This window comes from Leucoraja erinacea, chromosome 3 (assembly GCF_028641065.1).
Source record: "Leucoraja erinacea ecotype New England chromosome 3, Leri_hhj_1, whole genome shotgun sequence".
Lineage (NCBI taxonomy): Eukaryota > Metazoa > Chordata > Chondrichthyes > Rajiformes > Rajidae > Leucoraja > Leucoraja erinaceus.
In genome coordinates this window covers 393,086-421,032 of record NC_073379.1, presented here as the reverse complement: position 1 = coordinate 421,032, position 27,947 = coordinate 393,086, and the positions used below count along the sequence as shown (strand labels likewise).

The 27,947-nt window shown below is 46.6% G+C and overlaps 1 protein-coding gene across 1 annotated transcript; it reads left to right on the top strand.

The window, feature by feature from the left end:
• On the top strand, nt 1–27,947 carry il7r (interleukin 7 receptor). Its single transcript, XM_055631124.1, has 8 exons — nt 1–3,440; nt 11,102–11,231; nt 11,553–11,803; nt 12,213–12,367; nt 13,074–13,257; nt 20,346–20,418; nt 21,045–21,120; nt 27,492–27,947. Exons 1-8 carry the CDS (start codon nt 3,329–3,331, stop codon nt 27,903–27,905), a joined length of 1,395 nt encoding a protein of 464 aa, XP_055487099.1. The 5' UTR covers nt 1–3,328; the 3' UTR covers nt 27,906–27,947.

The following is a 27,947-nucleotide window of genomic DNA, read 5'->3' as shown; positions in this document are numbered from 1 at the left end:
AACCCAAGTCCGTTGTGCATCTAATCCAAAGACACTATCATAGAAACATAGAAAATAGGTGCAGTAGGAGGCCATTCGGCCCTTTGAGCCAGCACCACCATTCATTGCGATCACAGCTGATCGTCCCCAATCAATAATCCGTGCCTGCCTTCTCCCCATATCCCTTGATTCCACTAGCCCCTAGAGCTCTATCTAACTCTCTCTTTAATCCATCCAGTGACTTGGCCTCCACTGCCCTCTGTGGCAGGGAATTCCATCACAACTCTCTGGGTGAAAATGTTTTTTCTCAGTCTTGAATGGCCTCCCCTTTATTCTTAGACTGTGGCCCCTGGTTCTGGACTCGCCCAACATTGGGAACATTTTTCCCGCATCTAGCTTGTCCAGTCCTTTTATAATTTTATGTTTCTATAAGACCCCCCTCATTCTTCTAAATCCCAGTGAATCCAGGCCCAGTCATTTCAATCTTTCCTCATATGACAGTCCCGCCATCCCAGGGATCAATCTCGTGAACCTACGCTGCACTGCCTCAATCACAACGATGTCCTTTCTCAAATTAGGAGACCAAAACTGTACGCAATACTCCAGATGTGGTCTCACCAGAGCCCTATACAACTGCAGAACCTCTCTGCTCCTATACTGAAATCCTCTTGTTATGAAGGCCAACATTCCATTAGCTTTCTTCACTGCCTGCTGTACCTGCATGCCAACTTTCAGTGACCGGTGTACAAGGACACCCAGGTCTCACTGTACCTCCCCCTTACCTAACCTATCCCATTGAGATAATAATCTTCCCCCTTAATTTTGCCGCCAAAGTGGATAACCTCACATTTATCTATATTATACTGCATCTGCCACGCATCTGCCCACTCACTGAACCTGTCCAGGTCATCCTGCAACCTCCTAACATCCTCTTCACAGTTCACACTGCCACCCAGCTTTGTGTCATCTATAAACCTGCTGGTGTTGCTCCTAATTCCCTCTTCCAAATCATTAATATATATGGTAAATAGTTGCGGCCCCAACACTGAGCCTTGCGGCACTCCACTCGCCACTGCCTGCCATTCTGAAAATAACCCGTTCACTCCTACTCTTTGCTTCCGGTCTGCCAACCAATTTTCTATCCATGTCAACACCCTACCCCCAATACCATGCGCTCTAATTTTAGTCACCAGTCTCCCGTGCGGGACCTTATCAAAGGCTTTCTAGAAGTCTAGATACACTACATCCATTGGCTCCCCTTCATCCATTTTACTTGTCACATCCTCAATAAATTCCAGAAGATTAGTCAAGCATGATTTTCCTTTCATAATTCCATGCTGACTTTGACTGCTATCCGAATGCCCCATTATTATCTCTTTAATAATTGACTCCAGCATCTTTCCCATCACCAAAGTCAGGCTAACTGATCTATAATTCCCCGTTTTCTCTCTCGCTCCTTTCTTGAAAAGTGGGCTAACATTAGCTATCCTCCAATCTATAGGAACTGATCCTGAATCTATTGAACATTGGAAAATTATCATCAATGCGTCCACTATTTCTAGAGCCACCTCCCTGAGGACCTTGGGATGCAGACCATCAGGCCCAGGGAATTTATCATCCTTCAGTCCTATTGGCCTACCCAATACTATTTCTCGCCTAATGAAAATTTCTTACAGTTCCTCTACCCCCTTAGATCCTCAGTCCTCCAGTACTTCTGGGAGAATCCTTAGCGAAGACAGATCCAAAGTACCTGTTCAACTCTTCTGCCATTTCCTTATTCCCCATAATAATTTCACCCGTGTCTGCCTTCAAGAAACCCACATTTGACTTTGCTAATCTTTTTCCCTTAACATATCTAAAGAATCTTTTACTGTCCTTCTTTATATTCCTGGCCAGCTTCCCCTCGTACTTCATCTTTTCAGCCTGTATTGCCCGTTTTGTTTCCTTCTGTTGTCCTATGAAAGTTTCCCAATCCTCTGGCTTCCGGCTACGCTTTGCTGTGTTATACATCTTTTCTTTTAGTTTTATTCTATCCCTAACTTCTCTTGTCAGCCACGGTTGCCTCCTACTCCCCTTTGAATCTTTCTTTTGGAATGAAATGATCCTGCGTCTTCCGGATTATGCCCAGAAATTCCTGCCATTGCTGTTCCACCGTCATTTCTGCTAGTATCGCTTTCCAGTCTACCTTGGCCAGCTCCCCTGTCATGCCTTCATAGTCCCCTTTGTTCAACTGCATCAGTGCCACTCCCGATTTAACCTTCTCCTTCTCATATTGCAGATTAAAACTAATCATATTATGATCACTACCTACAAGCTGTTCCTTTACCTCGAGTTCTCTTATCATATCTGGTTCATTGAACAACACTAAATCCAGAATTGCCTTTTCTCTGGTCGGCTCCATTACAGTTTTTAAAAATATTTTTATTAGAAGTGATGTACAATAATATAAGATAAATAACATATTACATTTCATGTACAACTTCTTATTTTAAATTTAATAGTAGAAAAAAAAGAGTAAGAAAAGCAAGAAATATAGAGAGAGAATATTATATAGCTCAAAAAAGGAAAGAAGAAGGTGATGTGAAATAAGCAAAAAAAAAAGTATAGAGGAGAGAAAAAGAGAAAAGGGGAAAAAAGAGAGAAATTGAAAGGGATATGCTTCCTTCGTATCTTTACCCACACCTCACCCGGTTCTGAAACAGTTAATTTCTAAGGTTATGTTGCACCATATGCTTGTAAAAAGTCGAGAAATGGAGACCAAATCTTTAAGAATTGGTCTGATTTGCCTGATAGGACGAATCTCATATCTTCAAGGTGCAACATTTCCGACATGTTTGAAATCCACATTTTGAGCGTTGGTGTGGGTGCATTTTTCCAGAATTTAAGGATGTTTTTTTGTGTTATTAAGCCATAATTAAGGAGATATTTTTGGAGCGATGTCAGCTTACATCCGTCTTCCATTGATCCGAAGATAATCAGTTCTGTATTGGGGTTCAATTTTATTTTAAATAATTTTGTGAAAATTCCAAAAATGTCATTCCAAAATTTAGGAAGTTTTATGCAAGAGACAAAAGAGTGTACTATAGTAGCATTTTGAGATAAGCATTTATCACAGATTGGAGAGACATTTGGAAAAAAAACTCTCCCAGTTTGGTTTTCGAGTGATATAATCTATGTAAATTTTTTAATTTAATTAAGTTATGTCTTACATTAATCGAGCATTTATGTACATATAGCAAGTGTTTTTCCCATTTGTCTTTCGGAATTTCTATAGATAATTATTTTTCCCAGTCCCTTCTAATTGTTTCTGTCGATGGTATTTCTGTATTTAAAATGATGTTATACAAATATGATATTAAATTACTTGATTCCGCATTTCTGTTTATTTCTTCATCTAATAGATCTGAGATTAAGGTTTGATATTCTTGTGTGTGTTTTTTCAGGTAATCTCGGATTTGAAGGTATTTGAAATATTGATTCCTTTTCAGGTTGTATTTTAATTGTAGTTGTTGAAATGATAAAAGGGTTTCCCATTTCATACATGTCTCCAAACGTTTTGATTCCTATTCTTTCCCAATGGGTAAATGTTTTATCAATAATATATGGTTTAAATGACGGGTTATTAGCTATTGGAGAGAGGAGCGATAGATTTCTTAATTTGAGAGTTAATTTTATTTGTTTCCAAATTCGTATTGTACTTTGAATAATTTGATTCTTCTTGTATATTTTATTATTCAGTTTTATTGGGGAGAAAAGGATCGCTCCTATGTTAAAAGGAGAACAATCCTCTTTCTCCATTATTATCCAATCTACTTGTTGAGCAGAGTTGTCCAACCAATGAATTACATTTTTAATATTCACTACCCAATAGTAGTACAAAAAATTAGGGAATGTCAGTCCCACGAATTCTTTAGATTTACACAGGTGTTTTCTTTGAATTCTATGTGATTTATAGTCCCATATGAAATTTGTAATATCAGAGAAGTTTGTTAAATAATTTTTAGGTAAGTATATTGGTATACTTTCAATTGATTGAAATAAATACAAAATTTGTGGTAGAAAAATCATTTTTATAGCATTTATTCTGCCTATTAAAGACATCGGAAGTGTTTTCCAAAATTTAATCAACGCATTTAATTTAGTTAGTAAAGGCATATAATTTGCATTAAATAAAGATTTATATTTTCTGGTAGTTTGGATATCCAAATATTTAAATTTTTCTGTTGCAATTCTAAAGGGAAATTTTAAAAGGTGTGTTGGTCTTGAGGTTTTATCATCATAATTTCGCTTTTATTCCAATTTATTCTATATCCTGAAAAGGAACAAAATTCCACTATTAAATTTAATATATTTGGTATGCTGATTTGCGATTTTGTGACGTATACTAATACGACATCTGCTTTGGTATTATAACCATGGATATTCTGATGTGTTCTTATACTTTCTGCTAGGGGCTCTATCACAAGAGCAAATAGCAGGGGCGATAATGCGCATCCCTGCCTATTGCCCCTGGATAGTTGACATTTTATGTTATTGGTCAGTATTCTAGCAGTTCGGCTTGTCATATAATAATTTTAGCCATGAGATAAAATTCTCTCCCATTTGAAATTTTTGCAATACTCTAAAAAGGTATTGCCATTCCACTTGGTCAAATGCTTTTTCTGCGTCCAATGAAATAATTGATAGGTCTTCAATTTTATGTGAGTGCATTATATTAAACAAACATCTCAAATTGTTTGAATGAGTATAAGCCCCGTTTGATCCTGATTTATTAATTTACTAACATATTTACCCAATCTTCTCACGAGGGTCTTCGCTAATATTTTCTGATCTGTATTTAACAGTGCTATGGCTCTATATGAACCAGGTTGTTCTAGATCTTTATCTTTTTTAAGTATAAGTGTAATAGTTGATTTGGCTTGTATTTCTGGTAATGTCTGTTCTTTGAAAGTGTGTGTGTATTGTTTCTGTAAGCGTGGTGAGATTATCTCGTAAAATCTTTTATAGAATTCATTACTAAAGCCATCCAGTCCTGGCGTTTTAGCGTTCTTCAACGAGTTTATTGTTTCTTCTATTTTTTTGACTGAGACCTGAGCCCCTAATTCTTCTTGTTCCGACAGATTACGTTTTGGGAGATTAAAATTGTCTGAAAAATTTAGGATTTTAGTATTATCTGTTGAAGTTTTAGATGTATATAAGTTTTGATAAAATTGAGCAAATCTTTTATTAATGTCTTTAAGTAATGTTAACAATTCGCCTTTATCTGATAATTTTGGTAATCGTATTTTCCTTTTCCCGCTTTTTCAGTTGACGTGCCAGAAGTTTATGTGGTTTATCGCCAAATTCAAAATGTTCCTGTTTTGTAATTTGAAATAGTCTTATTACTCTTGCAGATAGAATTTTGTTTAGTTTAAATGTTAATATTATTATCTTATTATGTTTATCTACGGTTGGGTCTTTAGCATTATCTATATCTAATTGTTTAATTTGTTCTTCTAGCTGCATTTGTTCAGTATTATTCTTTTTATTTTGAAAAGCTTGATATGAAATTATAACTCCTCTGATAAATGCCTTAAAAGCTTCACATAATAAAGACGGTGAAATACCTGGAGTATCGTTAGTCTCAAAAAAAAAATTCCATCTGTTGTTTTAAATATGTACAACCTTGTGGGTTGTTTAAAATTTGGGGGTTATACCTCCAAGACAATTTTTTATTAGACATTCCTTCTAAGAAGTTAGCGGAGGGTGATCAGAAATGATGCTATTATGATATTTAAGATTAATTGTGTACGGAATTAATTTCGTATCCACTAGAAAATAGTCGATACACGAATAAGTTTTATGTACCATTGAGTAAAAAGAATATTCCCTTCCAACTGGATTAGCAATCCTCCATACGTCATATATATATTTTATGTTATATTTGTGTTTGAGAGTTCACTAGTTTTAGATTTTATGTTAATCCTCTTTTGTTTTGCAGATTTATCCAGATATGGATCTAAAATGCAATTGAAATCTCCCCCAATTATCACATTTTGATAATTAAACTCTGAAATTATATCCAGAATTTTATTAAAGAATTGAGGATTATCAAAGTTAGGAGCATAAATGTTTATCATAGTAAGTGGGGTAGAATAAATCTCTCCCGTGACTATAAAGTACCTCCTCTCTTTATCTGTTATATTCTTTGATTTAAATGGTATACCTTTACGAATAATAATTGCAGTGCCTCTAGATTTAGAAGTAATGAAGAGTAGTATGTTTGCCCGATCCAATTTGCCTTCAGTCTAGTCTGAGCTTGACGTTTCAAGTGTGTTTCCTGTAAGAAAATTGTCAGCATTGAGTGATTTTAGTTGGTCGAAAATCTTACCCCTTTCAATTGGCTCATTAGCGCCCATTATATTCCAGCTACAAAACGTGATTCCTCCAATTTTCTTTTGTTTATCGTCTTGCATTGTGAATCATTTTGATACCTTTAAGTCATATGATGCAACACAATACCTCAGACCTCTAGGTGTTGGGTGGTCATCTGCAACTATTAGATTTTGTTGGCATATCCCTTTCAAAATAAACCTTAAAAAAGTGTGATGTGGTATAACAATTAAAAAAAAAAGTGATATCATAGTATCTAAAAATAAGGATACTATAAAAAAAAACACCTATTGGTGGTAGCTAAGTTCTTAAGGACTTCTGTAGATGTTAATTTACATTAAGCTCCGCTCCCTTGATCAAATATTGTAAGAAGGAAGAAAGGTCAGTTTAAAACCGCGTGATATATATATATTAAAAAAAACTTTGGGTCTGTATATCTAAATGCATCTTCAAATAATCTAGTATTCCATATCTTCCGTTACCGTGTTGTATGCTTTAGTGGTCTTGGGGACAGCATCAAACTTCTCGTTGGAATCTTTTTCAACCCGTTTGATTTCTGTACTTAAATCATCGTCAATTTCCTCAACACATTTCCTTAGAGTAGCGATCTCCTGAATGACCTCCTCGTTACCATGCTTAATTTTTTTAGACAGGTTTTTCTCCAATGCAATGTACCCATCGTATCATTTTAGCAAAGTCACTCATTACTGAGGCTCTTACCGATTGTTCCATTTGCTCCATCTGTTTCTCCTTTGAAACCATTTCAGTGGCTGATCTTTGAGATTCAGATTCCTCTACTGAACTTTCTTCTGCTGCTGTATGCAGTTTTACCCAGTTCTTTCAGAAAGAGCCTTGTAGCAGGTCTTGTAGATCTCTGGGGCTGATTCCTCTTTCTCATTTAAAACTGCCGTTATTCTCCGTTATTTCGCGGCCATTTCTGATGACATCACTTACGCAACGTCAAGAAGCTCCGGTTTGTATTTTTAAATCGGTCCCGTCTTCCAAAACGACTTTTTCAGTGATTTAATGGGAGCGGAGCTTAATGCTGCGCCTCTCACTGCTCCATGGCGCCACCGGAAGTCTCGTCCCCCAGCTTTTAAGGTGCAATCCGTCCCTTTTGTACAGTTCCCCCTTACTCCAAAACAAATCCCAGTGATCTAAGAATCTAAACCCCTACCCCCTGCACCAGTTCCTCAGCCACACATTCAGGTCCTGTATCTCCCTGTTTCTGCTCTGGCCAGCACGAGGAACTGGAAGCAGACCGGGATAACCACCCTGGAGGTCCTGCTTTTCAGCATTTTCGGAGCTCTCTAAAGTCACGCTTCAGAATATTCATCCCCTTCTTTCCGACATCGTTTGTGCTGACATGCACTACCACTTCCGGCTGTTCACCTTCGGCCTTGAGGATTTTCCGCATTCTGTCCATGACATCCTGGATCCTGGCACCAGGAAGACAGCACACCATCCTCAAATCCCGTCTGTTGCCGCAGAAACCCCTGTACGTACCTCTCTCACAATGGAGTCTCCAACTACCATGGCGTTGCCTGACGTTGGTCTCTTTGGTTTTGGCTCAACAGCACTTTTTGGTTCGCTTTCCGTTCTCTTTGTCTTTTATGTAGAAATCACTAAGATGAGAATGTAGCGAAGGTAATTTATTATTATTATCATGTGAACCGAGATATAGTGGAAAGCTTTTTTGTTGAGTGCAATCCTGTCTAGGAAAAGACTGTACATGATTACAATAAGGTCATACATATTATGCAGGTAGACACAAAATGCTGGAGTAACTCAGTGGGACAGGCAGCATCTCTGGAGAGAAGAGGTGCAGTCTGTCCCGCTGAGTTACTCGAGCATTTTATGTCTACCTTCAATTTAAGCCAGCATCAGCAGTTCTTTCCTATACGTATTATGCAGTTGCAGGATAAAGGGAATAACATTTAGTGCAAGATAAATTGAAGATAGTTGAAAGGTCTCCAATGAGGTAGATGGGAGGTGAGGACCGCTCTCTAGTGGTGAGAGGATGGTTCAGTTGCCTGATAATAGCTGGTAACAACTGTTTGTAGCTGTTTGTAGATGAGTGCAGAAGTTGGGAGGTCATGTTGCAGTTGTATAAGACGTTGGTGAGGCCGCATTTAGAGTATTGGGTTCAATTCTAGGAACCATGTTATTGCAAAAATGTTGTCGTTGTAAAGGGTATAGAGAAGATTTACAAGGATGTTGCCAGAGAAAAAGTTCACTTAAAAAGATAGACAAAGTATAAATTCTTAAGACCATACAAAGCTTTAATTTAACGTCTGATGGATGTGGACTTAGAGACCCAGAGGCAACAGTTTCACGTCTGAATCTCCAGCAGCACACACAAAGAAATACCAGAAAATGCGAGTTTATATATGTACAGATATAAAACCAATTGCATGATGTAATGTACAAAAACCATCATCCACCTCCAAATATGGAGTTGTTTTTCACTCTTTGCCAAAAGCCAGTCATCCCAAATGGCATCCTCTGGGCCCCTTCTTATCTGATTAACCTCTTCAACTTACATTAAAAAACTTGTAAGAGAGCTGTGAACTATTCAACTTAAGTTAAAAAAAAACCCTTGTCACGATGGGAGTTGTCCAAATCCCTTCATGAATTACAATTGGCCTTTAACACAGGAAAGCTTAAATATGAGAACAATCAATTAATAACTAACTCTTTCACCAGGACTGGGGGTCTGAGCTACAGGTTCAAGGTGAAGGGGAAAAGATTTAAAACAAATCTGAAGGTTCACTTTTTCACGCAAAGGGTGGTGGGTGTATGCAACAAGCTGCCAGAGGAGGTAGTCGAGGCATGGACTACTGCAAGGTTTAAAAAACATTTAGACAAGTGCATGGATAGGACAGGTATGGAGGGATATGGTTGGACTAGTGTAGCTGGGACATTGTTGGCCAGTGTTAGCCAAAGGGCCTGTTTCCACGCTGTAAGACTCTATGACTCTAGCACTCCACACCATGCGCAATGAACAATAGACTATGACAACATTTTGTGGAGTTTTACATAGCAAAGAAACATTTGTGTACCAAGGAACTGCAGCTGCTGGTATACACCAAAGATAGGCACCAAAAGCTGGAGTAACTCAGTGGGTCAGGCAGCATCTGTGGAGAACAAGGATAGGTAACATTTCACAGAGTGCTGGAGTAACTCAGCGGGTCAGGCAGCATCTGTGGAGAACATGGATAGGTGATGTTTCACAGTGTGCTGGAGTAACTCAGGTCAGGCAGCATCTGTGGAGAACATGGATAGGTGACATTTTGGATAGAGAACTTTCTTCGGACTGATTGGAGGTGGATGGACGGGTAAGGAATTGGAAGAGGGAAGGGGCCGGACAAATGAGAGCCAGCGACAGATGACCTCAGGTGAGGGGGTTAACTGATAGGCAGATTGTTGGACAGCGGCAAGAGGTAGATACATGTGTGAATCTAGGTAAGTACGGGGGGAAAGAGAAGGTGACGTTTCGGGCCGGGACGCAAGGGGGTATTCGGTGTGTTTGCCTCCATAACCTGAGGCATGTGAAGGGGCTTGGACTTCATGTTGCTGTTGGACTGAACCTTGATCAAACTACACTTGTAGTTCTCAATACTGCAACCCAGGAAGCACAGGCTGCCAATCGAGAGGGTGCAGAAGTGATTCACCAGGAGGTTTGTGTTGGAAGGAACTGCAGATGCTGGTTTAAACCAAAGATAGACACAAACAGCAAGAGTAACTCTGTGGGTCAGACAACACCTCTGGAGAGAGGGAATTGGTGACGTTTTGGGTCACGACCCTTCTTCAGACTGAGAGCCGGGGGAAAAGGAAAGAAGAAGAGATATAGACGGTGTATGACATAGAGAGATAAAGAACAATGAATAAAAGATATGCATAAAAGTACCAATAATAAAGGAAACAGGCTTAGCTGTGTGCTAGGTGAAAACAAGTTACAGACAATGAGACTCAACAAGGTGACTTTAAAGTTTGTACGACTTGGGTGGGGGAAATGCATTTTGTTGTCTCTGTACTGTACACTGACAAAGACAATTAAAATTGAATCTGAATCTGAAAGATGGAGAGAGGGGATGCAGGGGTTATTTGCGGTTTGAGATATCAATGTGCATACCGCTGGGTTGTAATGTGCCCAAGTGAGATATGAGGTGAACCAGGAGGTAGCCTGGAATGGAGGAGACTGGAAGGGCTGGGATTGTTCTCCCTGGGACATAGAGGCTGAGCTGTGACTGTAACGGTGAGAGCCAGAGGGGAAGGTTAGTCTCCCCAGAGCAGCGGAGACTGCAGCTGCAGGCAGAAGGTGGGGGTTAAGGGCATGGGAGGGCACAGGGTAGATGGTGAGTGGGGTCAGTGGTCAGGGTTGATGGTGAGTGGGGTCAAGGGTCAGGGTTGATGGTGAGCGGGGTCAGGGTTGATGGTGAGTGGGGTCAGGGTTGATGGCGAGCGGGGTCATGGGTCAGGGTTGAGGGTGAGCAGGGTCAGGGTTGATGGTGAGTGGGGTCAAGGGTCAGGGTTGATGGTGAGCGGGGTCAGGATTGAGCGGGGTCAGGGTTGATGGTGAGTGGGGTCAATGGTCAGGGTTGATGGCGAGCGGGGTCAGGGTTGATGGTGAGCGGGATCAGGGTTGATGGTGATGGTCAGGGTTGATGGCGAGCGGGGTCAGGGGTTAGGGTTGATGGTGAGCGGGGTCCGCAGTCAGGGGTTAAGCTCTGACCTTGCTGTGTTTCAGATGATGATGACCTCGACCTCCCTTCCATCCGCTGCTTCGTCACGTTTACCGACAATGTCAAAACCGACCAGCTGACCTGTGACCTCCCCTTGTCCCCCAACCCCGGGGACACCCTGGCCCTGACCGCCAGGTAACCCACGACCCCTCACCCCCAATACTCCCAGAGATTTGGGGGGGCAGGGATGATGGGAGGTCGGGGTCGCATGGAGGGCACGGGTTGTGGGGAGGGCACGGGCGGGAGAGGTCCCAGGTGATGGGGAGGGCAGAGGTCGCATGTGGGGAGGTCAGGGGTGAAGGGTGGGTGAGGGGTCAGGGATGAAGGGTGGGTGAGGGGTCAGGGATGAAGGGTGGGCGAGGGGTGAGACAGGGTGAGTGAGGGAATGTGGGATGACCAGGGGGTGAGGGGAGGAATGAGATGAGGGGTGAGTGACTGTGTGCTCTCTCCTCACAGTGAGGGGGAGGTGAGCGAGCGTTGCCTGATCCAGGCTCCGGCGATGAGCTGCAGTGTTCCCATTTCCGCTTTCATCTTGCTGGACCCCTTATGTATATGGCTGGAGAGGGTGCCTGGCTCCCAGGGAACCTACAGCACCCAGGGGACCTCCAGCACCCACGGGACCTCCAGCACCCACGGGACCTCCAGCACCCACCGCCCCCCCGACATCCAGGGGCCGTGCCTCATCTATAGAAAGGTCCTACACATGGGTGAGTAACGGGAGAGAGGGAACCGAGACAGGTCTGACACGTGACTCCAACCCGTCCCCCGTCCCGAAACTCCGACTCCCTGACATCGAGATTCCGACCCCTCAGCCTCTGACCCCTCAACCCCCTTCAGCATCTGACTTGACCCCCCTCGCTCTCCAAACTCAATCTTTGATCCCCAACCTTGACCTGACCAGTCACCCCTGACCCCTCACCTCCCTCGGTCTGACCCCCCCGCCCCCACCCGAGGCCCTCCCGCCCTCCTCCTCTGTTCCCCATTCTCTCCCATTCCCCTTCACATCCCTCCCCACAACCCCTCTCCAGAGGTGTGTGATGGATCTTGTGTCTACACTGTGGCTCCCTCTACCCCCTACTCACCCCATCTACCCGCTCCCCTCTCCCTCCCCTACAGTGAGGCCGGCTGCCCCGTATAACGTGTCGGTGCGTGTGGTGCCCGAGGCGGGCGAGGTACAGGTGAGCTGGGAGGTGCCGTCCGTCCGCTTTACCCAACTGGCCATCAACCTGCTGCACCAGGTGTCGTACGGAGCAGAAACGTCCCCCCCACAGGTATGTGAGTGTGAGTGTGTGTATGTGAGTGTGTGTTTCTGTCTGTGAGTGTGTGTCTGTGAGTGTGTGTCTGTGAGTGTGTGTCTGTCTGTGAGTGTGTGTGTCTGTCTGTGTGTCCATGTCCCTGCCAGGTACATGTGTTTGTGTGTCCTGCCACCTACGTATGTGTGTGGGTGTCTGTCTGTGAGTGTGTGTCTGTGTGTGTGTCTGTCTGTGTGTGTGTGTGTGTGTGTGTGTGTGTGTTAGTGTGTGTGTGTGTGTGTGTGTGTGTGTGTGTGTGTGTGTGTGTGTGTGTGTGTGTGTGTGTGTGTGTGTGTGTGTGTGTGTGTGTGTGTGTGTGTGTGTGTGTCTGTCTGTGAGTGTGGGTGTGTGTGTGTGTGTGTATCCATGTCCCTACCAGGTACATGTGTTTGTGTGTCCTGCCACCTACATATGTGTGTGTGTGTGTGAGTGTCCCCGCTGCCTAGGCTGACCACTCTGTACATCCACTCTCTCCCCCGCGGATCCCGGACCTCCTCACTCCCCCGTTTCCCCTGGACTGTGATGCCGGTGCATCGGTGACCCTCACCCACCCACCCCGTATCCTCCTGTCTCTCCCCCCAGACGGTGGACATGACAGTGCCCTATATGACCCCTGCATTTCCCCTCTCTCTCTCTCTCCTCCTGTCTGTCTCCCCCGTTTGTCCCCCCCCCCGTCTCTCCCCAGACGATGGAGGTGACATTGCGCTCGGTGAGCCTGGTGATGCGCTGGCTGGTGGCCGGTTCCCGCTACACGGTGATGGTGCGCTCCCGGCCCGGCCCCAGCTACACCTACTTCCGTGGTGACTGGAGCGAGTGGAGTCCGGCAGTCTCTTTCACCATTCCCCACACTCCCCCAGTACTAAGTACAGGTAGGAAACCCCCTCCCCCCACCCCCCCCTCCCTCCACACACCTCCCTCCCTCCCCACCCCATCCCTCCCCTCCCCCCTCCCCTTCCTCCCTTCCCACCCTCCCCACCCCCCCCCCCTCCCCACACACCTCCCTCCCACCCCATCCCTCCCCTCCCCCCACCCTCCCCTCCCTCCACACACCTCCCTCCCCACCCCATCCCTCCCCTCCCCTTCCTCTGGTCCCACCCTCCCCTCCCCTCCCTCCACACACCTAGGTTGTCCTCCCTAAGGTTTCTGTTCAGGTTTCCTAAGTGGGACAGGGGCATAAGGATACAGCAGGTCTGGGACTGGTGCAGCGTCTAAGGTTGGTTGTCTATGGAGACAGCAGGGCTGGGTATCTCCGTGAAGCTTCAATTCAGTTCAGTTTATTGTCACGTGTACTGAGCTACAGTGAAAAGCTTTTGTTGCGTGCTAACCAGTCAGCAAAACGACAATACATGATTACAATTGATCCATTTACCGTGTATAGATACATGATAAGGGTATAACTTTTCGTGCTTGGTAAAGGCAGCAAAGTTCGATCATAGACAGTTTGACGGTCATCAAAGAGGCAGATAGTCTGAGGTTGTCTCTGGAGACAGCAGATTTGGGTCACTCAGTGAAGGTGCTGCCCACTGCTGGTGAGAGGGAGATCCAGGATGAAGGGACGGTGAGATCAGATGGTGTGTGATAGAGGTGATGCCCTTGCCCTGTGGAATAAGGTTTAAGGTTGTCTATGGATACAGCAGGTTTGGGTGTCTGGTGAAGGTCTAAGTTTGACGATAGAGACAACAGGTCTGGGTCTCATGGTTGAGGGTCGAAGTTGTTTATATTGGCAGCAGGTCTAAGTCTTTCCGTGAAGGTCTAAGGTTGTCTATGGAGACAGCAGGTCTGAGTATGTGGTGAAGATCTAAGGTTGTGTATGTTGACAGCAGGTCTGGGTCTCCATAAAGGTCAAAGTTTCAATTCCCTCATCCTTCTAAACTCGAGCGAATACAGGCCCAGTGCCGTCAAGCGCTCATCATAGGTTAACCCGCTCCTTCCTGGAATCATTCTTATAAGCCTCCTCTGGACCCTCTCCAGCTAGCACATCCTTCCCCAGATTTGGGGCCCAAATTTGCTCACTATATTGCTCCTGTGGATGGTTCCACTACTCACCTTATAACGGCTGTACAGGTCCTCCAAGTCTTCTGGTTTGGGAGCAAGAAAGGAGCGTGCCATGTGCGCTGGGGATATGAAGGTTGTCTATGGAGACAGCAGGTCTGGGTCTCTCCGTGAACGTCAATGCTTGTCAATGGACACTGCAGGTCTGGGGCTCTGGTGAAGGTCTCAGGTTGCCCAGAGACAGTTGGTCCGTGTCTCACGGTTGACAGTCTAAAGTTGTCTATGAACACAGCAGGTCTGGATAGACTCGGTTTGTACTCGCTAGACTGGATAGACCCGGTTTGTACTCGCTAGAATTTAGAAGATTGAGGGGAGATCTTATAGAAACTTACAAAATTCTTAAGGGGTTGGACAGTGCTAGATGCAGGAAGATTGTTCCCGATGTTGAGGAAGTCCAGAACAAGGGGTCACAGTTTAAGGATAAGGGGGAAATCTTTTAGGACCGAGATGAGGAAAACATTTTTCACACAGAGAGTGGTGAATCTCTGGAATTCTCTGCCACAGAAGGTAGTTGAGGCCAGTTCATTGGCAATATTTAAGAAGGAGTTAGATGTGACCCTTGTGGCTAATGGGATCAGGGGGTTTGGAGAGAAGGCAGGTACAGGATAGTGAGTTGGATGATCAGCCATGATCATATTGAATAGCGGTGCAGGCTCGAAGGGCCAAATGGTCTACTCCTGCACCTATTTTCTATGTTTCTATGTCTCAGTCTGTGGTGAAGGGCTAAGGTCGTGTATGGAGATAGCAGGTCTGGTCTCTCTAGTGAGGTCCTTTAGAGGGAATTTTGTACTTTACCTGTACACTATATCTGACGACTCAGATAGGCACAAACACAAAATAAAACAGCTCATAGATCAGTGGTGATTCTATCAAACAAGTCGATGTATTGGCGATGTACATCGGGAAACAGTGTGAGCAAGCTCAAGCTGCTTCAATAAGCGACATTAACTGTATGATTTCTATACCCTCATGGCACAATGGTTATTTGAGGAATTGAAATAAACCATCAATGTTTCTGTAACCTTTCATCTTTGTCTATCCCCAGAGTTAATTTTTCTCTTACGTTTCTTGTTGTTTAATAAATCCTTCCATATAACTCACATGTTCATACCGTAAATGTCCAGATACTACTTGCCAAATGGAGTCCTCTTGTTAAACAGGTTGTTTGGGAGACTTGCCAGCTAACTACAGTGACATGGAGCAGCTGTATGACACGATTGCATTAGATAAGAATCTAGACAGAACTGCAAAGGACTATCAACGTCCCAGCCCCCTACTGATAAGAAAGCCTGCTTCTCAGCAGAATGTTCCAGCTTTAGCCATTCTGTCTACATTATTGGCCATTTTTCCCCCCACCTTGCTCCAGAATCCCATTATGTGAGCTCCAGAATCTGACCAAAAATGGTATCATCATCAGCTCATCGCTGTTCGCCTGTGCTGTGAGTGCCATGTTTCATTCCGATTGGTGGTATAATGTAACGTCAGCGAGGTTTAAAAATTCTGATGCGTGTGCGCAGTCGCTCTTCCTGCCAGTTTGCGCGGATTTTCTCTATATCCGTGAAAATCAATGCTTTATTTTGTACAAGGAAATATGCGTTACTTCTTACTAACCAATGTATGCTTGTTTGTCATCAGCTCACAGTCTATATTATCTGCTTTAATGAGCCTGAGTGCTGCGAGTTACTGTAACACCATGCAGTTTCATTCCTTTAATTGGTGTTGTATTGAATGTAAACGTCAGCGACCCCCCTTCCAAAATTGTGCAAAACCTCCGAAGGAATGGGTAACAAATGTTGTCTATGGAGACCGCAGATCGTGAGTCTCTCCGTGTCAAATGTTGTCTTTAAGGTTGTAAGGTTGGACTTTGTCCTTCAGTGAAGGGCTAAGGTTGACAGCGGACACAGCAGGTCTGGGTCTCTGGTGAATGTCTAATGTGTCCACGTAGAGGTTCTGGGTCTCTCTGATGAAGGTCTAAAGTTGTCTATGGAGTCAGCAGGTCTTGTTTTCTCCATGAAGGTCTAAGAATTCCTATGGAGACAGCAGGTCCAGGTCTCTCTGTGAGGGTCTAAGGTTGTCTGTGCAGACAACGGGTCTGGGCCTCTCCCTGGTCTAAGGTATGGAGACATCAGGACGGGTTTTCTCCATGAAGGTGTAAGATTGTCTGTGGAGAAAGCAGGTATGGGTCTCTCTGGTGAAGGTGGAAAGTTGTCTCCAGAGAAGTGCTGGGTCTCTCTGATGAAGGTTTAAAGTTGTCTATGGAGATTATAGGTCTGGGTCTGTGGTGAAGGTCCAATGTTGTCTGGAGATCCCGGGACTGCTTGTCACCATGAAGCTCTAAGGTTTTCCATGGAAACTGAAAGTCTGGGTTTCTCCTTGAAGGTCTAAGGTTGTCTATGGTTACAGCAGGTCAGGGTGCCTATGTGAAGATTGCCTATGGAGTCAGCATGCCAGGGTCTCTCTGGTGAAATTCTAGGTTTGTCTTTGGTCAAACCAGTCTGGGTATCTCTGATAAAGGTCTATGGTTGTCTCTGGAGACTACAGGTCTGCGACTCGTCATGAAGTTCCAAGGATGTCCATGGTGACAGCAAGTTTGGGTCTCTCTGGTGAAGGTCAAACCAGTCTGGATGACATACACAGAGAGACCCAGACCTGCTGCCTCCAGAGACAACCTTAGACCTTCACAGAGAGACCATGACCTGCTGCCTCCATAGACACCCTAAAGGGCCTGTCCCACGAGTATGCGACTTCATGCAGCAAGCACGACCTAACGTGGTCGCTTGAGCCGTACGGCTCGCGGGGCCGGTCCCACTTCGATCGCCGGAGCCGTATGGAGTTGTGCGGAGCTGGTTCCGACATCGTGCGGAGCTCCGAAAAACTGACCGTGTTCAAAAATTCCTCGCGACAACGGCCTGCCGGCCTGCAGCCGCCTCGACACCATACTTCACGCGCGAATTTCTCGCGGACTTCGCTCGATCTTCATGTCACTCACTCGACCACCGCGCGGCCCTCACTTCTGGTTTGGTTGTGCTTGCCGCATGGAGTCGCATGCTCGTGGGACAGGCCCTTTAGGTCGCGCTTGCCGCATGGAGTCGCATGCTCGTGGGACAGGAGCTTCAAAAGCATCTGGGTGTCTGGGCCTCTCGGTGAGGGTCTAAGGTTGTCTATGCAGCTGGTCTGGGTCTCTCCGTGAAGCAGGCACGTGCCGTGAGTAATTACTCAAGGTAGGCAGGTGGCTTTTAAAAAAAATCTTAAACCGCGCTTGCGCAGATTGTTCTGTCCTTAAAAATAAAAAATAAAAATAAGTCATTCAATTTGCCCAAGGCTTCTAAATCTCCTTCATTTTTTTAATTACTGAATGGGTGGGGGACGGAGGATGAAGGCAGGTGGAGAGATGGTGGGAAAAACGGGAGCACACCGGGATGTTGAATCAGTTGTCATCTTATTGAATGACAATACTAATTCAAGGGACCAGTTGGAGGGAGAGTTCCTTTCACAGCGTGTGGAGAGTCAGTCCCAGGGGTTAAAGATGTGGGGAGGGCAGGAGTGTTGAGAAGGAGAGGTCGGAGATCATATCAGACTCACTCACCATTGCCGCAGCGCTCCAGGCACGGACAGCAGAACCGGCTGCCACTTCAGCGCCTTCTGCCGGCCCGCTTACCTCTGGCAGTGCTCTCCGACTGAACACCTTTCACCTGCCGCTTCACTCATGTCAGCCGCTTCCCGCAAATCCTTAAATTCCCACAGCCGAGTAACCTCAATTGGTCCCTTGAGCGCGGTGTTGGAATTTAAGGATTTGCGGGAAGCCGGCCGGCAACCGGCAGAATGAAGGTGTTCAGACGGATAGCACTGCCAGAGGTGAGCGGGGACCAGCAGAAGGCACGGAAGTGGCAGCCGGTTATGCTGTCTGGTCCCGGCGGCCACTCGCAGTCACCTGAGCTGCTTCCTTCCTCGGAAGTGGCGGCCAGTTCTGCTGTCCGTGCCCGGAGCGCTCCGGCAGCCACCCGAGCTAATTCGCAATGCTCCTGCCCTCCCTGCAACTTTACCCCGGGCCAGACTCCTCAAACACTGTGAAAGGAGCTTCCCCCACCCTGGGAAATACAGTATTTAAAAACATAAAGTACCAAGAAATGTACTTACGGCATTGGTACACGATCTCCATTCTTCTCTCTTTGCTTCCTTACATACACTTCAGATAATGGCAATCCATATTTGAAAAACCCGCCAAGAAACTAGCGCTGTGCATGTGCAGTAGGCTGCAGAGCCTCCCGTGTTACAAGTGCTGTGGTTGAAAGGCACGGAGAATTGTGCCTACCGATCGATCTCTCAGATAGAGTAGGAGTAGGAGTAAAGAGTAGGAGTAAACGGGTCCTTTTCACAATGGCAGGCAGTGACTAGTGGGGTACCGCAAGGCTCAGTGCTGGGACCCCAGCTATTTACAATATATATTAATGATCTGGATGAGGGAATTGAAGGCAATATCTCCAAGTTTGCGGATGACACTAAGCTGGGAGGCAGTGTTAGCTGTGAGGAGGATGCTAGGAGACTGCAAGGTGACTTGGATGGGCTGGGTGAGTGGGCAAATGTTTGGCAGATGCAGTATAATGTGGATAAATGTGAGGTTATCCATTTTGTGTGGCAAAAACAGGAAAGCAGACTATTATCTAAATGGTGGCCGACTAGGAAAAGGGGAGATGCAGCGAAAGCCTGGGTGTCATGGTACACCAGTCATTGAAAGTAGGCATGCAGGTGCAGCAGGCAGTGAAGAAAGCGAATGGTATGTTAGCTTTCATAGCAAAAGGATTTGAGTATAGGAGCAGGGAGGTTCTACTGCAGTTGTACAGGGTCTTGGTGAGACCACACCTGGAGTACTGCGTACAGTTTTTGGTCTCCAAATCTGAGGAAGGACATTATTGCCATAGAGGGAGTGCAGAGAAGGTTCACCAGACTGATTCCTGGGATGTCAGGACTGTCTTATGAGGAAAGACTGGATAGACTTGGTTTATACTCTCTAGAATTTAGGAGATTGAGAGGGGATCTTATAGAAACTTACAAAATTCTTAACGGGTTGGACAGGCTAGATGCAGGAAGATTGCTCCCGATGTTGGGGAAGTCCAGGACAAGGGGTCACAGCTTAAGGATAAGGGGGAAATCCTTTAAAACCGAGATGAGAAGAACTTTTTTCACACACAGAGTGGTGAATCTCTGGAACTCTCTGCCGCAGAGCGTAGTCGAGGCCAGTTCATTGGCTATATTTAAGAGGGAGTTAGATGTGGCCCTTGTGGCTAAGGGGATCAGAGGGTATGGAGAGAAGGCAGGTACGGGATACTGAGTTGGATGATCAGCCATGATCATATTGAATGGCGGTGCAGGCTGGAAGGGCCGAATGACCTACTCCTGCACCTAATTTCTATATTTCTATAGGAATAATTCTCCCATGCCTTTACTATTTATATTTAATGATTACCATGTCATAATTTTAGTCAGGGTAGGCAGTGCCTACCTTGCCTACCCCGATGGCACATGCCTGCCACGAAGGTCTAATGTTGTCTATGGAGGTCCATGGAGATATCAGACTGGTTCTCTGCATGAAGGTCTAAGGATTTCAGTTGACGCATCAGGTCTGTGTCTCTGTTGAAGGTCTAAGTTTGTCCTTGGGGAAAACAGGTCTGGATCTCTCCATGAAGGTTGTCCTTCCACAACTCTCTACAATTTCTTGCGGTCTTGGGCAGAGCTATGATGCAACTCTTTGTATGTTTTCTTCTGTACAGCTGTAGCAGTTTGTAAGAGTTTGTGTGTGTTGGTGATACAAGGGTGTGTGTTGGTGATATGTGGGTGTGAGGGGGTGGGTGTGTCTGTTGGTGCCCCACCCTGACCCAACACCCACGGGTGTCTCTCCTGTTCACAGGCGTGACGGTGATAGTTTGCGTCTTGTTGCTACTCTTCCTGCTGGGACTGACTGCACTCTGCTGGGAGAACAGGTGAGGCAACGCTGCGCCCCTTCTGCTCACACCCCCCCCCCCCCCCCCCCACACCTACTCTCCCCCCCACTCACTCCCTCCAGCCCAATCCCCCCCATGCACACTCTCGCCCCCCACCCACTCTCCCCCATCCCCCCCACCCACACTCTCCCACGCACTCCCTCTGCTCTCACCCGTCCCCTCTCACAGGCTCCCCACCCACACACTGCACCCCCTCCTCTCCCAGACACTCTCCTCCTCCCCCACTCTCCCCGCCGGGCACTCCGCAGTCAGCCCACATTGCCCCCTTCCCCCGTGTCCCTCCCCCGTGGGGAGACAAGGTTACTCTGGGAGGGGGGGTTACTGTGGGAGGGGGTTACTCTGGGATGGGTTACTTTGGGAGGGGGTTACTCTGGGATGGGTTACTTTGGGAGGGGGTTACTCCGGGAAGGGGGGTTACTCTGGGAGGGGGGGGTTACTGTGGGAACTTGGGGGGGGGGGTTACACCGGGAGGAGAGTTACAATGGGGGGAGGTTACTCTGGGAGGGGGGTTACGAAGGGAAAAGGTTACTCTGGGAGGGGGTGTTTACTCTAGGGGGTGGGGAACGTTATCTGGTTGCCAGTGCTGAGGAGCCCCATCTCTCCAGGATCAAGCCACACGTTTGGCCCAGGATCCCTGACCCCAAGAGTGCTCTGTTGCAGCTGTACGGCAGCCACAGCAAGGTGAGTGCTGATGCACACCCGCTCACATCCGCTCACACCCACCCACATGCACACCGCCTCACATCCATGCCCTCTCACACCTGCCCGCACATATTGACACCTGCACTCACTCCTGCTCACACCTGCTCACTCACACCTGCTCACGCACACCTGCTCACTCACTACTGCTCGCTCATGCTCACACTCCCACTCACTCTCTCACACTCACTCACTCACTCCTGCTCACACTCACGCCTGCTCACTTACTCCCACTCACATTCGCTCACTCCTGCACACACACCTGCCCACTCACTCCTGCTCACACTCACTCCCGCTCGCTCATGCTCACACTCCCGCTCACACTCACCCACACACTCCTGCTCACTCACTCCCGCTCGCACTCACTCCTGCCCACACTCACACCTGCGCACACTCACTTCCGCTCACACTCACTCCTGCTCACTCACTCCCACACTCACTTCTGCTCACACTCACCCTTGTTCACAGACACACGCTCACACCTGTTCACTCTCATGTCCGTTACAGCAGTTCCATCTTGTCCCACTTTCTCATCCACACACTCAGGACTTATTAACCTAAAAATGCGCACTTCTTTGGTATGCGGGAGGAAACCGGACCACCCAGAGAAAGCCCACGCGGTCACAGGGAGACCATGCAAACTCCACACAGACAGCACACGAGGTCAGGATTGAACCCGGGTCTCTGGCGCTAGGTGGCAGCGGCTCTACCAACTCTGCCACCTCTGATGGGCAGGCTGTTGGTCCCTGGGCTGTGAATGGCCACATTGTCCAGACCCGGGCTGACCAGTAGATCCCCCGCTGACCCTCCCCACCCCCTCTCTACATCCTCCCCTTCCCTTCTACGTCCTGTCCAGCCCTTCCGCTGGGCATTTGATAGGCAAGGAGCTGTTTGTGTGCTACCTGACTATGACTCCTGTACAATCTCCCTGTTGCTACCACATCTTCCTGTACTCTACCCAGCGACTGCAGGCAGCATCCCCTGCTGTCTAACCACTGCATCTTCATGCCCCACCAACCTTTACACGAATTGCCTCTGCCAATGAAGGCAAGCACACCTAATGTGTAGGAAGGAACTGCTAGTTTACACTGAAGATAGACACTAAATCCTGGAGTAACTCAGCGGGACAGGCAGCATCTCTGGATAGAAGGGATGAGTGATGTTTCGTGTTGAGACCCTTCTTCAAACTGAGAGTCATGGGAGAGGGAGTCTAGAGACATGATATGATATGATAACGTGGGATCAAAGGGGACGATGATCAAGGACAATGTAGAATGGATTATTGCTAGCGGAGGGGAGGGTGACATCGAGATGTACAATCAGTATCATTTAATCAGGACCACAATTTTCCTGACTGTCTGCAGAAGGGTCTCAACCTGAGACGTCACCCAAGCAAACTCAATGCAGAGCTGCCAAGTAGTATGGATTTTCCATATTTTGTACGGAAATGCGATAAGAATACGGATGTACGGATTTGCTTTGTAAAATAGGGATTTTTTAAAAATCGGCCCTACTTCCAGTTTGATCTTGCTGCTAAAAAAATGCAAGGATATATAAAATCATACTGTAACTAAAAATGTTAGCAGATTAAATCTATTAGTATTTTAAATTTCAAGATGTGGATGATTATTTTTGTAAACTTTGATATGCCTGTCCCACTACAGGTTTAAATAGCGATGTCAGTTTAGCGTGTGTGAATTTAACGAACAGCGCTATGGGTTCTAGTTATAGCACTACCAGCTGGAGCGCTATTGCCTTTACACATAGCGCTAAGGGCTTTACACATTGCGCGATGGCCGCAGAGCTATGGATCACAGACTGTTTGGGGAGGGAGACGGTGAGAGGGAGGGAGGGAATAAGAAAGGGAGGGAGAAAAAAAGGAAGGAGAGAGGGAGGGAAAGGTGGAGGGAGAGACAGGGAGGGAGGGAAGGAGGCAGGGGGAGGGAAAGAGAGGAAGGAGGAAGAGAGAGCGAGGGAGGGAGAGGGAAGCTTCCAAAATGGCTTCTACATCATCTGGTGCTAAAAGCAGGAAGCAGCTGTTCAAACAGCAGTGTTCAAACAGCAGTGTACAAAGAGATGGCAATGAATGCACTGTCAAGTAAGGTGCTTAGAAGACATGTCAATTGGTAGCAAAGTTATGCATTCTTGTACTCTTACATGGGTATGACCGCACATAAAAACCAACATTTTTTTCAGCAAAATGGCACCACGTAAAAATACTGATTTCCTCAGCAAAATAATGATTTTCAGGTACTAGAATACTGAAATGCTCTGACAAAACTTGGCAGCTCTGCCAATGGCTGGACCATTCCCCTGCCATCTCTCTGTCCAGTGTCCCAGCAGATCTATTTCATTCTGCAAAGTTATTTTTTCTTCACCACCTTCAGTTCCAACAATCTCCATGCTATCTGCAAACATAGAAAATAGATGCAGGAGTAGGCCATTTGGCCCTTCGAGCCTGCACCGCCATTCGATATGATCATGGCTGATCATCCAACTCAATATCCCATCCCTGCCTTCTCTCCATACCCCCTGATCCCTTTAGCCACAAGGGCCACATCTAACTCCCTCTTAAATATAGCCAATGGACTGGCCTCAACTACATTCTGTTGCAGAGAATTCCAGAGATTCACCACTCTCTGTGTAAAAAATGTTTTTCTCATCTCAGTCCTAAAAGATTTCTCCTTTATCCTTAAACTGTGACCCCTTGTTCTGGATTTCCCCAACATCGGGAACAATCTTCCTGCATCTAGCCTGTCCAACCCCTTAAGAATTTTGTAAGTTTCTATAAGATCCCATCTCAATCTTCTAAATTCTAGCGAGTACAAGCCGAGTCTATCCAGTCTTTCTTCATATGAAAGTCCTGACATCCCAGGAATCAGTCTGGTGAACCTTCTCTGTACTCCCTCTATGGCAAGAACGTCCTTCCTCAGATTGGGAAACCAAAACTGTACGCAATACTCCAGGTGTGGTCTCACCAAGACCCTGTACAACTGTAGTAGAACCTCCCCGCTCCTATACTCAAATCCTTTTGCTATGAATGCCAATCATGCCTAAACATGCCAATCAAACTACTGGAGTCAATACACAGCCCAGCGCAGGCTGGGCCATCGATTCGCTGAGCACCTCCGCTCAGTCCGCCTGGGCTTACATGATCTCCCGGTTGCTGAACACCTCCGCTCAGTCCCCCTAGGCCTACGCGATCTCCGTTTTAACTCCTCCTCCCATTCCCGCACTGACCTTTCTGTCCTGAGGCCCAGTGCAAGTTAGAGGAACAGCACCTCGTATTTCACTTGGGTAGCTTATACCCCAGTAGTATGAACATTGATTTCTCTAACTTCCAGTCATCCTTGCTTTCTCTCCCTCTCCGTCCCTCCTGCACCTTAGTTCTCCGACTAGTTTCACTGCCCTCCTGATTAATTTCACTGATAGTATGCCCTGTTGTCACCTTCCCCTCAGCCAACAATGAACCACATTTCCATAACATCGTCTGCTTTGATCGGTCGTTTTCACACTTTACCCTTCCATATCAAGGACATTACTCCCTGGCCTCTCCCTCTTCTCCATTCTCCCATCGAGCAAAAGGTATAGAAGAGTGAAAACGCACACCTCCAGAATCAGGGACAGTTCTTCCCAGCTGTTATCAGGTAACTGAACCATCCTACCACAACCAGAGAGCAGTCCTGAACTGCTATCTTCCTCATTGGTGACCCTCGGACTATCTTTGATCGGACTTTACTGGCTTTACCTTGCACTAAACGTTATTCCCGTATCATGTATCTGTACACTATGAATGACTCAATTGTAATCATGTATTGTTTTTCTGCTTACTGTAATTTGGTACACATAACAATAAAATAAACTGAACCATAAGTCTATATCTCCCTCTCCACTGACTATCCATATCCCTCCAAACCTGTCCTATCCATGTACCTGCCTAACATTTTCTTAAACATTGGGATAGTCCCAGCCTCACCTACCTCCTCTGGCAGCTCGTTCCATACACCAACCACCCTTTGTGTGAAAGAGTTACTCCTCAGATTCCTATTAAATCTTTTCCCCTAGAACCTACGGCCTCTGGTCCTCGATTCCCCTACGCTGGGCAAGAGATTTTGTGCATCTACCCGAGCTATTCCTCTCATAATTTTATACACCTCTATAAGACCATCCTTCATTCTCCTGCGTGCCAATGAATTGAAACCCAACCCACTCAACCTCTCCCTACAGTTCACACCCACTAGTCCTGGCAGCATCCTCGTAAATCTTCTCTGCACCCTTTCCAGCTTGACAACATCTTTCCTATAACATGGTGCCCAGAACTGAAAAGCGGTCTCGACAACGTCTTATACAACTGCAACATGACGTCCCAACTTTTAAACTCAATTGGTTGATGAAGGCCAATGTGCCAAAAGCCTTGTTGGTCGCCTTATCTACCTGCGATACGGCCTTTAAGGAACCATGCACATGCACCCCGAGGTCCCTCTGCTCTACAACACTACCCAGAGCCCTACCATTCACCGCAGGTTCTGCCCATGTTAGACGTCCCAAAATACAATACCTCACATTAAATTCCATCAACAATTCCTCCACCCACCTGCCCAATCGATCAGGATCCTGCTGCAATTTTTCACAACCATCTGCACCATTTGTGAAGGGGAGGTCTTTCCTGACAAATCTGCTGCAATTCTTTGAAGAAATAAATAGCAGAACAGTCAAAGGAGAGTCAGTAGATGTCGTTTACCTAGATTTTTAGAAAGCCTTTGATAAGGTGCCACATCTGAGGTTGCTAAAGAAGATGAGAGCCCAAGGTATCAAAGGGCAGATACTAGCATGGATAGCAGGTTGGCTGTATGGCAGAAGGCAAAGAGTGCAATAAAGGGGGCTTTTTCTGGTTGGCTGCCAGTGACTAGCGGAGTTCCGCAGGGGTCGGTACTGGGGCCACTGCTCTTCACGTTGTATATTAATGATTTGGACGAGAGGATTGAAGGCTTTGTTGCCAAGTTCGTAAATGATATGAAGATAGGTGGAGGGGCAGGCAGTGTAGAGAAAGCAGGGACCCTGCAGAAGGACTTGGACAGGTTGGGAGAGTGGGCAGAGAAGTGACAGATGGAATATAGTGTAGCAAAGTGTGGAATCATGCATTTTGGTAGTAGGAATAAAGGCGTAGACTATTTTCTAAATGTGGAGAGAATCCAGAAATTGGAGGTGCAAAAGGACTTGGGAATGTTGCTGCAGGATTCCCAATAAGTTAACATGGAGTATTGTGAGCAATTTTGGGCACCATATCTGAGGAGGGATGTGCGGGCTCTGGAGAAGGTCCAGTCAAGGTTTACAAGAATGATCCCACGAATGAGTGGTTTAACATATGATTAACTTTTGACGGCACTAGGCCTGTACTCGCTGGAGTTTAGAAGAATGAGGGGGGACCTCATTGAAACGTACAGAATAGTGAAAGGCTTTGATAGAGTGGATGTGGAGAGGATGTTTCCACCAGTGGGAGACTCTAGAACTACAGGTCATAGCTTCAGAATGAAAGGATGTTTCTTTTTGAAGGAGATGAGGAGGAATTTCTTTAGTCAGCGGATGGTGAATCTGTGTAATTCGTTGCCACAGAAGGCTGCTGAGGTAAAGTCAATGGCAGAGATAGATAGATTTTTGATTAATATTGGTGTCAGGGGTTATGGGGAGATGATAGATCAGCCATGATTGATTGACAGAGTAGACCTGATGGGCCAAATGGCTTAATTCTGCTCCTATCACATGAATATCTGTAAAACATCCACTGTTATCATCAGCAAACTTGCTAATCTTGCCATGTACATTCTCATCCAATTCATTGATGTAGATGACAAACAATAAAGGGCCTAGCACCGAACCCTGAGGCACACCACTAGTCACAGGCCTCCAGATAAGGTGGTGAAGAAGGCGTTCGGCACATTGGCCTTCATTAGTCAGTGTGTGTGTACCACTCACTGCGTGTGTATATGTGTGTCTGCTTGTGTGTGTGTACCAGTCACTGCGTGTGTGTGTGTTTGTGTGTGTGTACCACTCACTGCGTGTGTGTATATCACTCTCCGTGTGTGTGTACCACTCACTCCGGTGGTGTGTATGTGTGTGTGTACCACTAACCGCGTGTGTGTGTGTACCACGCCGTGCGTGTGTGTGTACCACTCGCTCAGGTGGTGTGTATGTGTGTGCGTACCACTCACTGCGTGTGTGTGTGCGTACCACTCCGTGCGTGTGTACCACTCACTCCGGTGGTGTGTATGTGTGTACCACTCCATATATGTGTGTACCACTCTGTGCATGTGTATGTACTCACTCCTTTATGCATGTGTGTGTGTGTGTTACAGGCGGTGGAGGTGAGCTTTGACCCAGACAACTTTACGGATGTGACGGAGAGCAGGGTGGACATGCTGACGGTGAGGGGTGTTTGTACCCAACCCCCTCACCCACCCCCCTCACCCACGGGGGACTGTGAATCGGACGCCGAGAGCCGGCTGCTGCCGGGGGAGGAGGAGGCCGCAGGGGACGGGGAGTGGGCTGTGGGGGATGGGGTCTGCGGCCGAGCTGGGCAGCAGGCTGAGGGTCCCGGCGAGGGGGAGTGTGCTGCGGACCCCGTCCCGGCTATCTGCCCCTCGGTCCCACCCCTGCCCCCAGACGGGGAAGTTGGAACCCAGGTTGAGGCTCTGGCCTCTCCCTCCACCTACGTCCCCACCCCCGACGAATCCTACATCACAATGTGCAACCTTTACAAGACGCAGTGAGGCAGGCGGGCGGGCCCTGCACAGTCTGCTCCCACCCCCCCC

Bases quoted from the DNA above. Each gene is read 5' to 3' on its own strand.
- il7r (XM_055631124.1), top strand. From the start codon at position 3,329: ATGATATTAAATTACTTGATTCCGCATTTCTGTTTATTTCTTCATCTA. The intron at 13,258-20,345 runs GTAGGAAACCCC...TCCTGTTCACAG, and splicing joins TCCCCCAGTACTAAGTACAG to GCGTGACGGTGATAGTTTGC. The intron at 21,121-27,491 runs GTGAGTGCTGAT...TGTGTGTTACAG, and splicing joins TGTACGGCAGCCACAGCAAG to GCGGTGGAGGTGAGCTTTGA.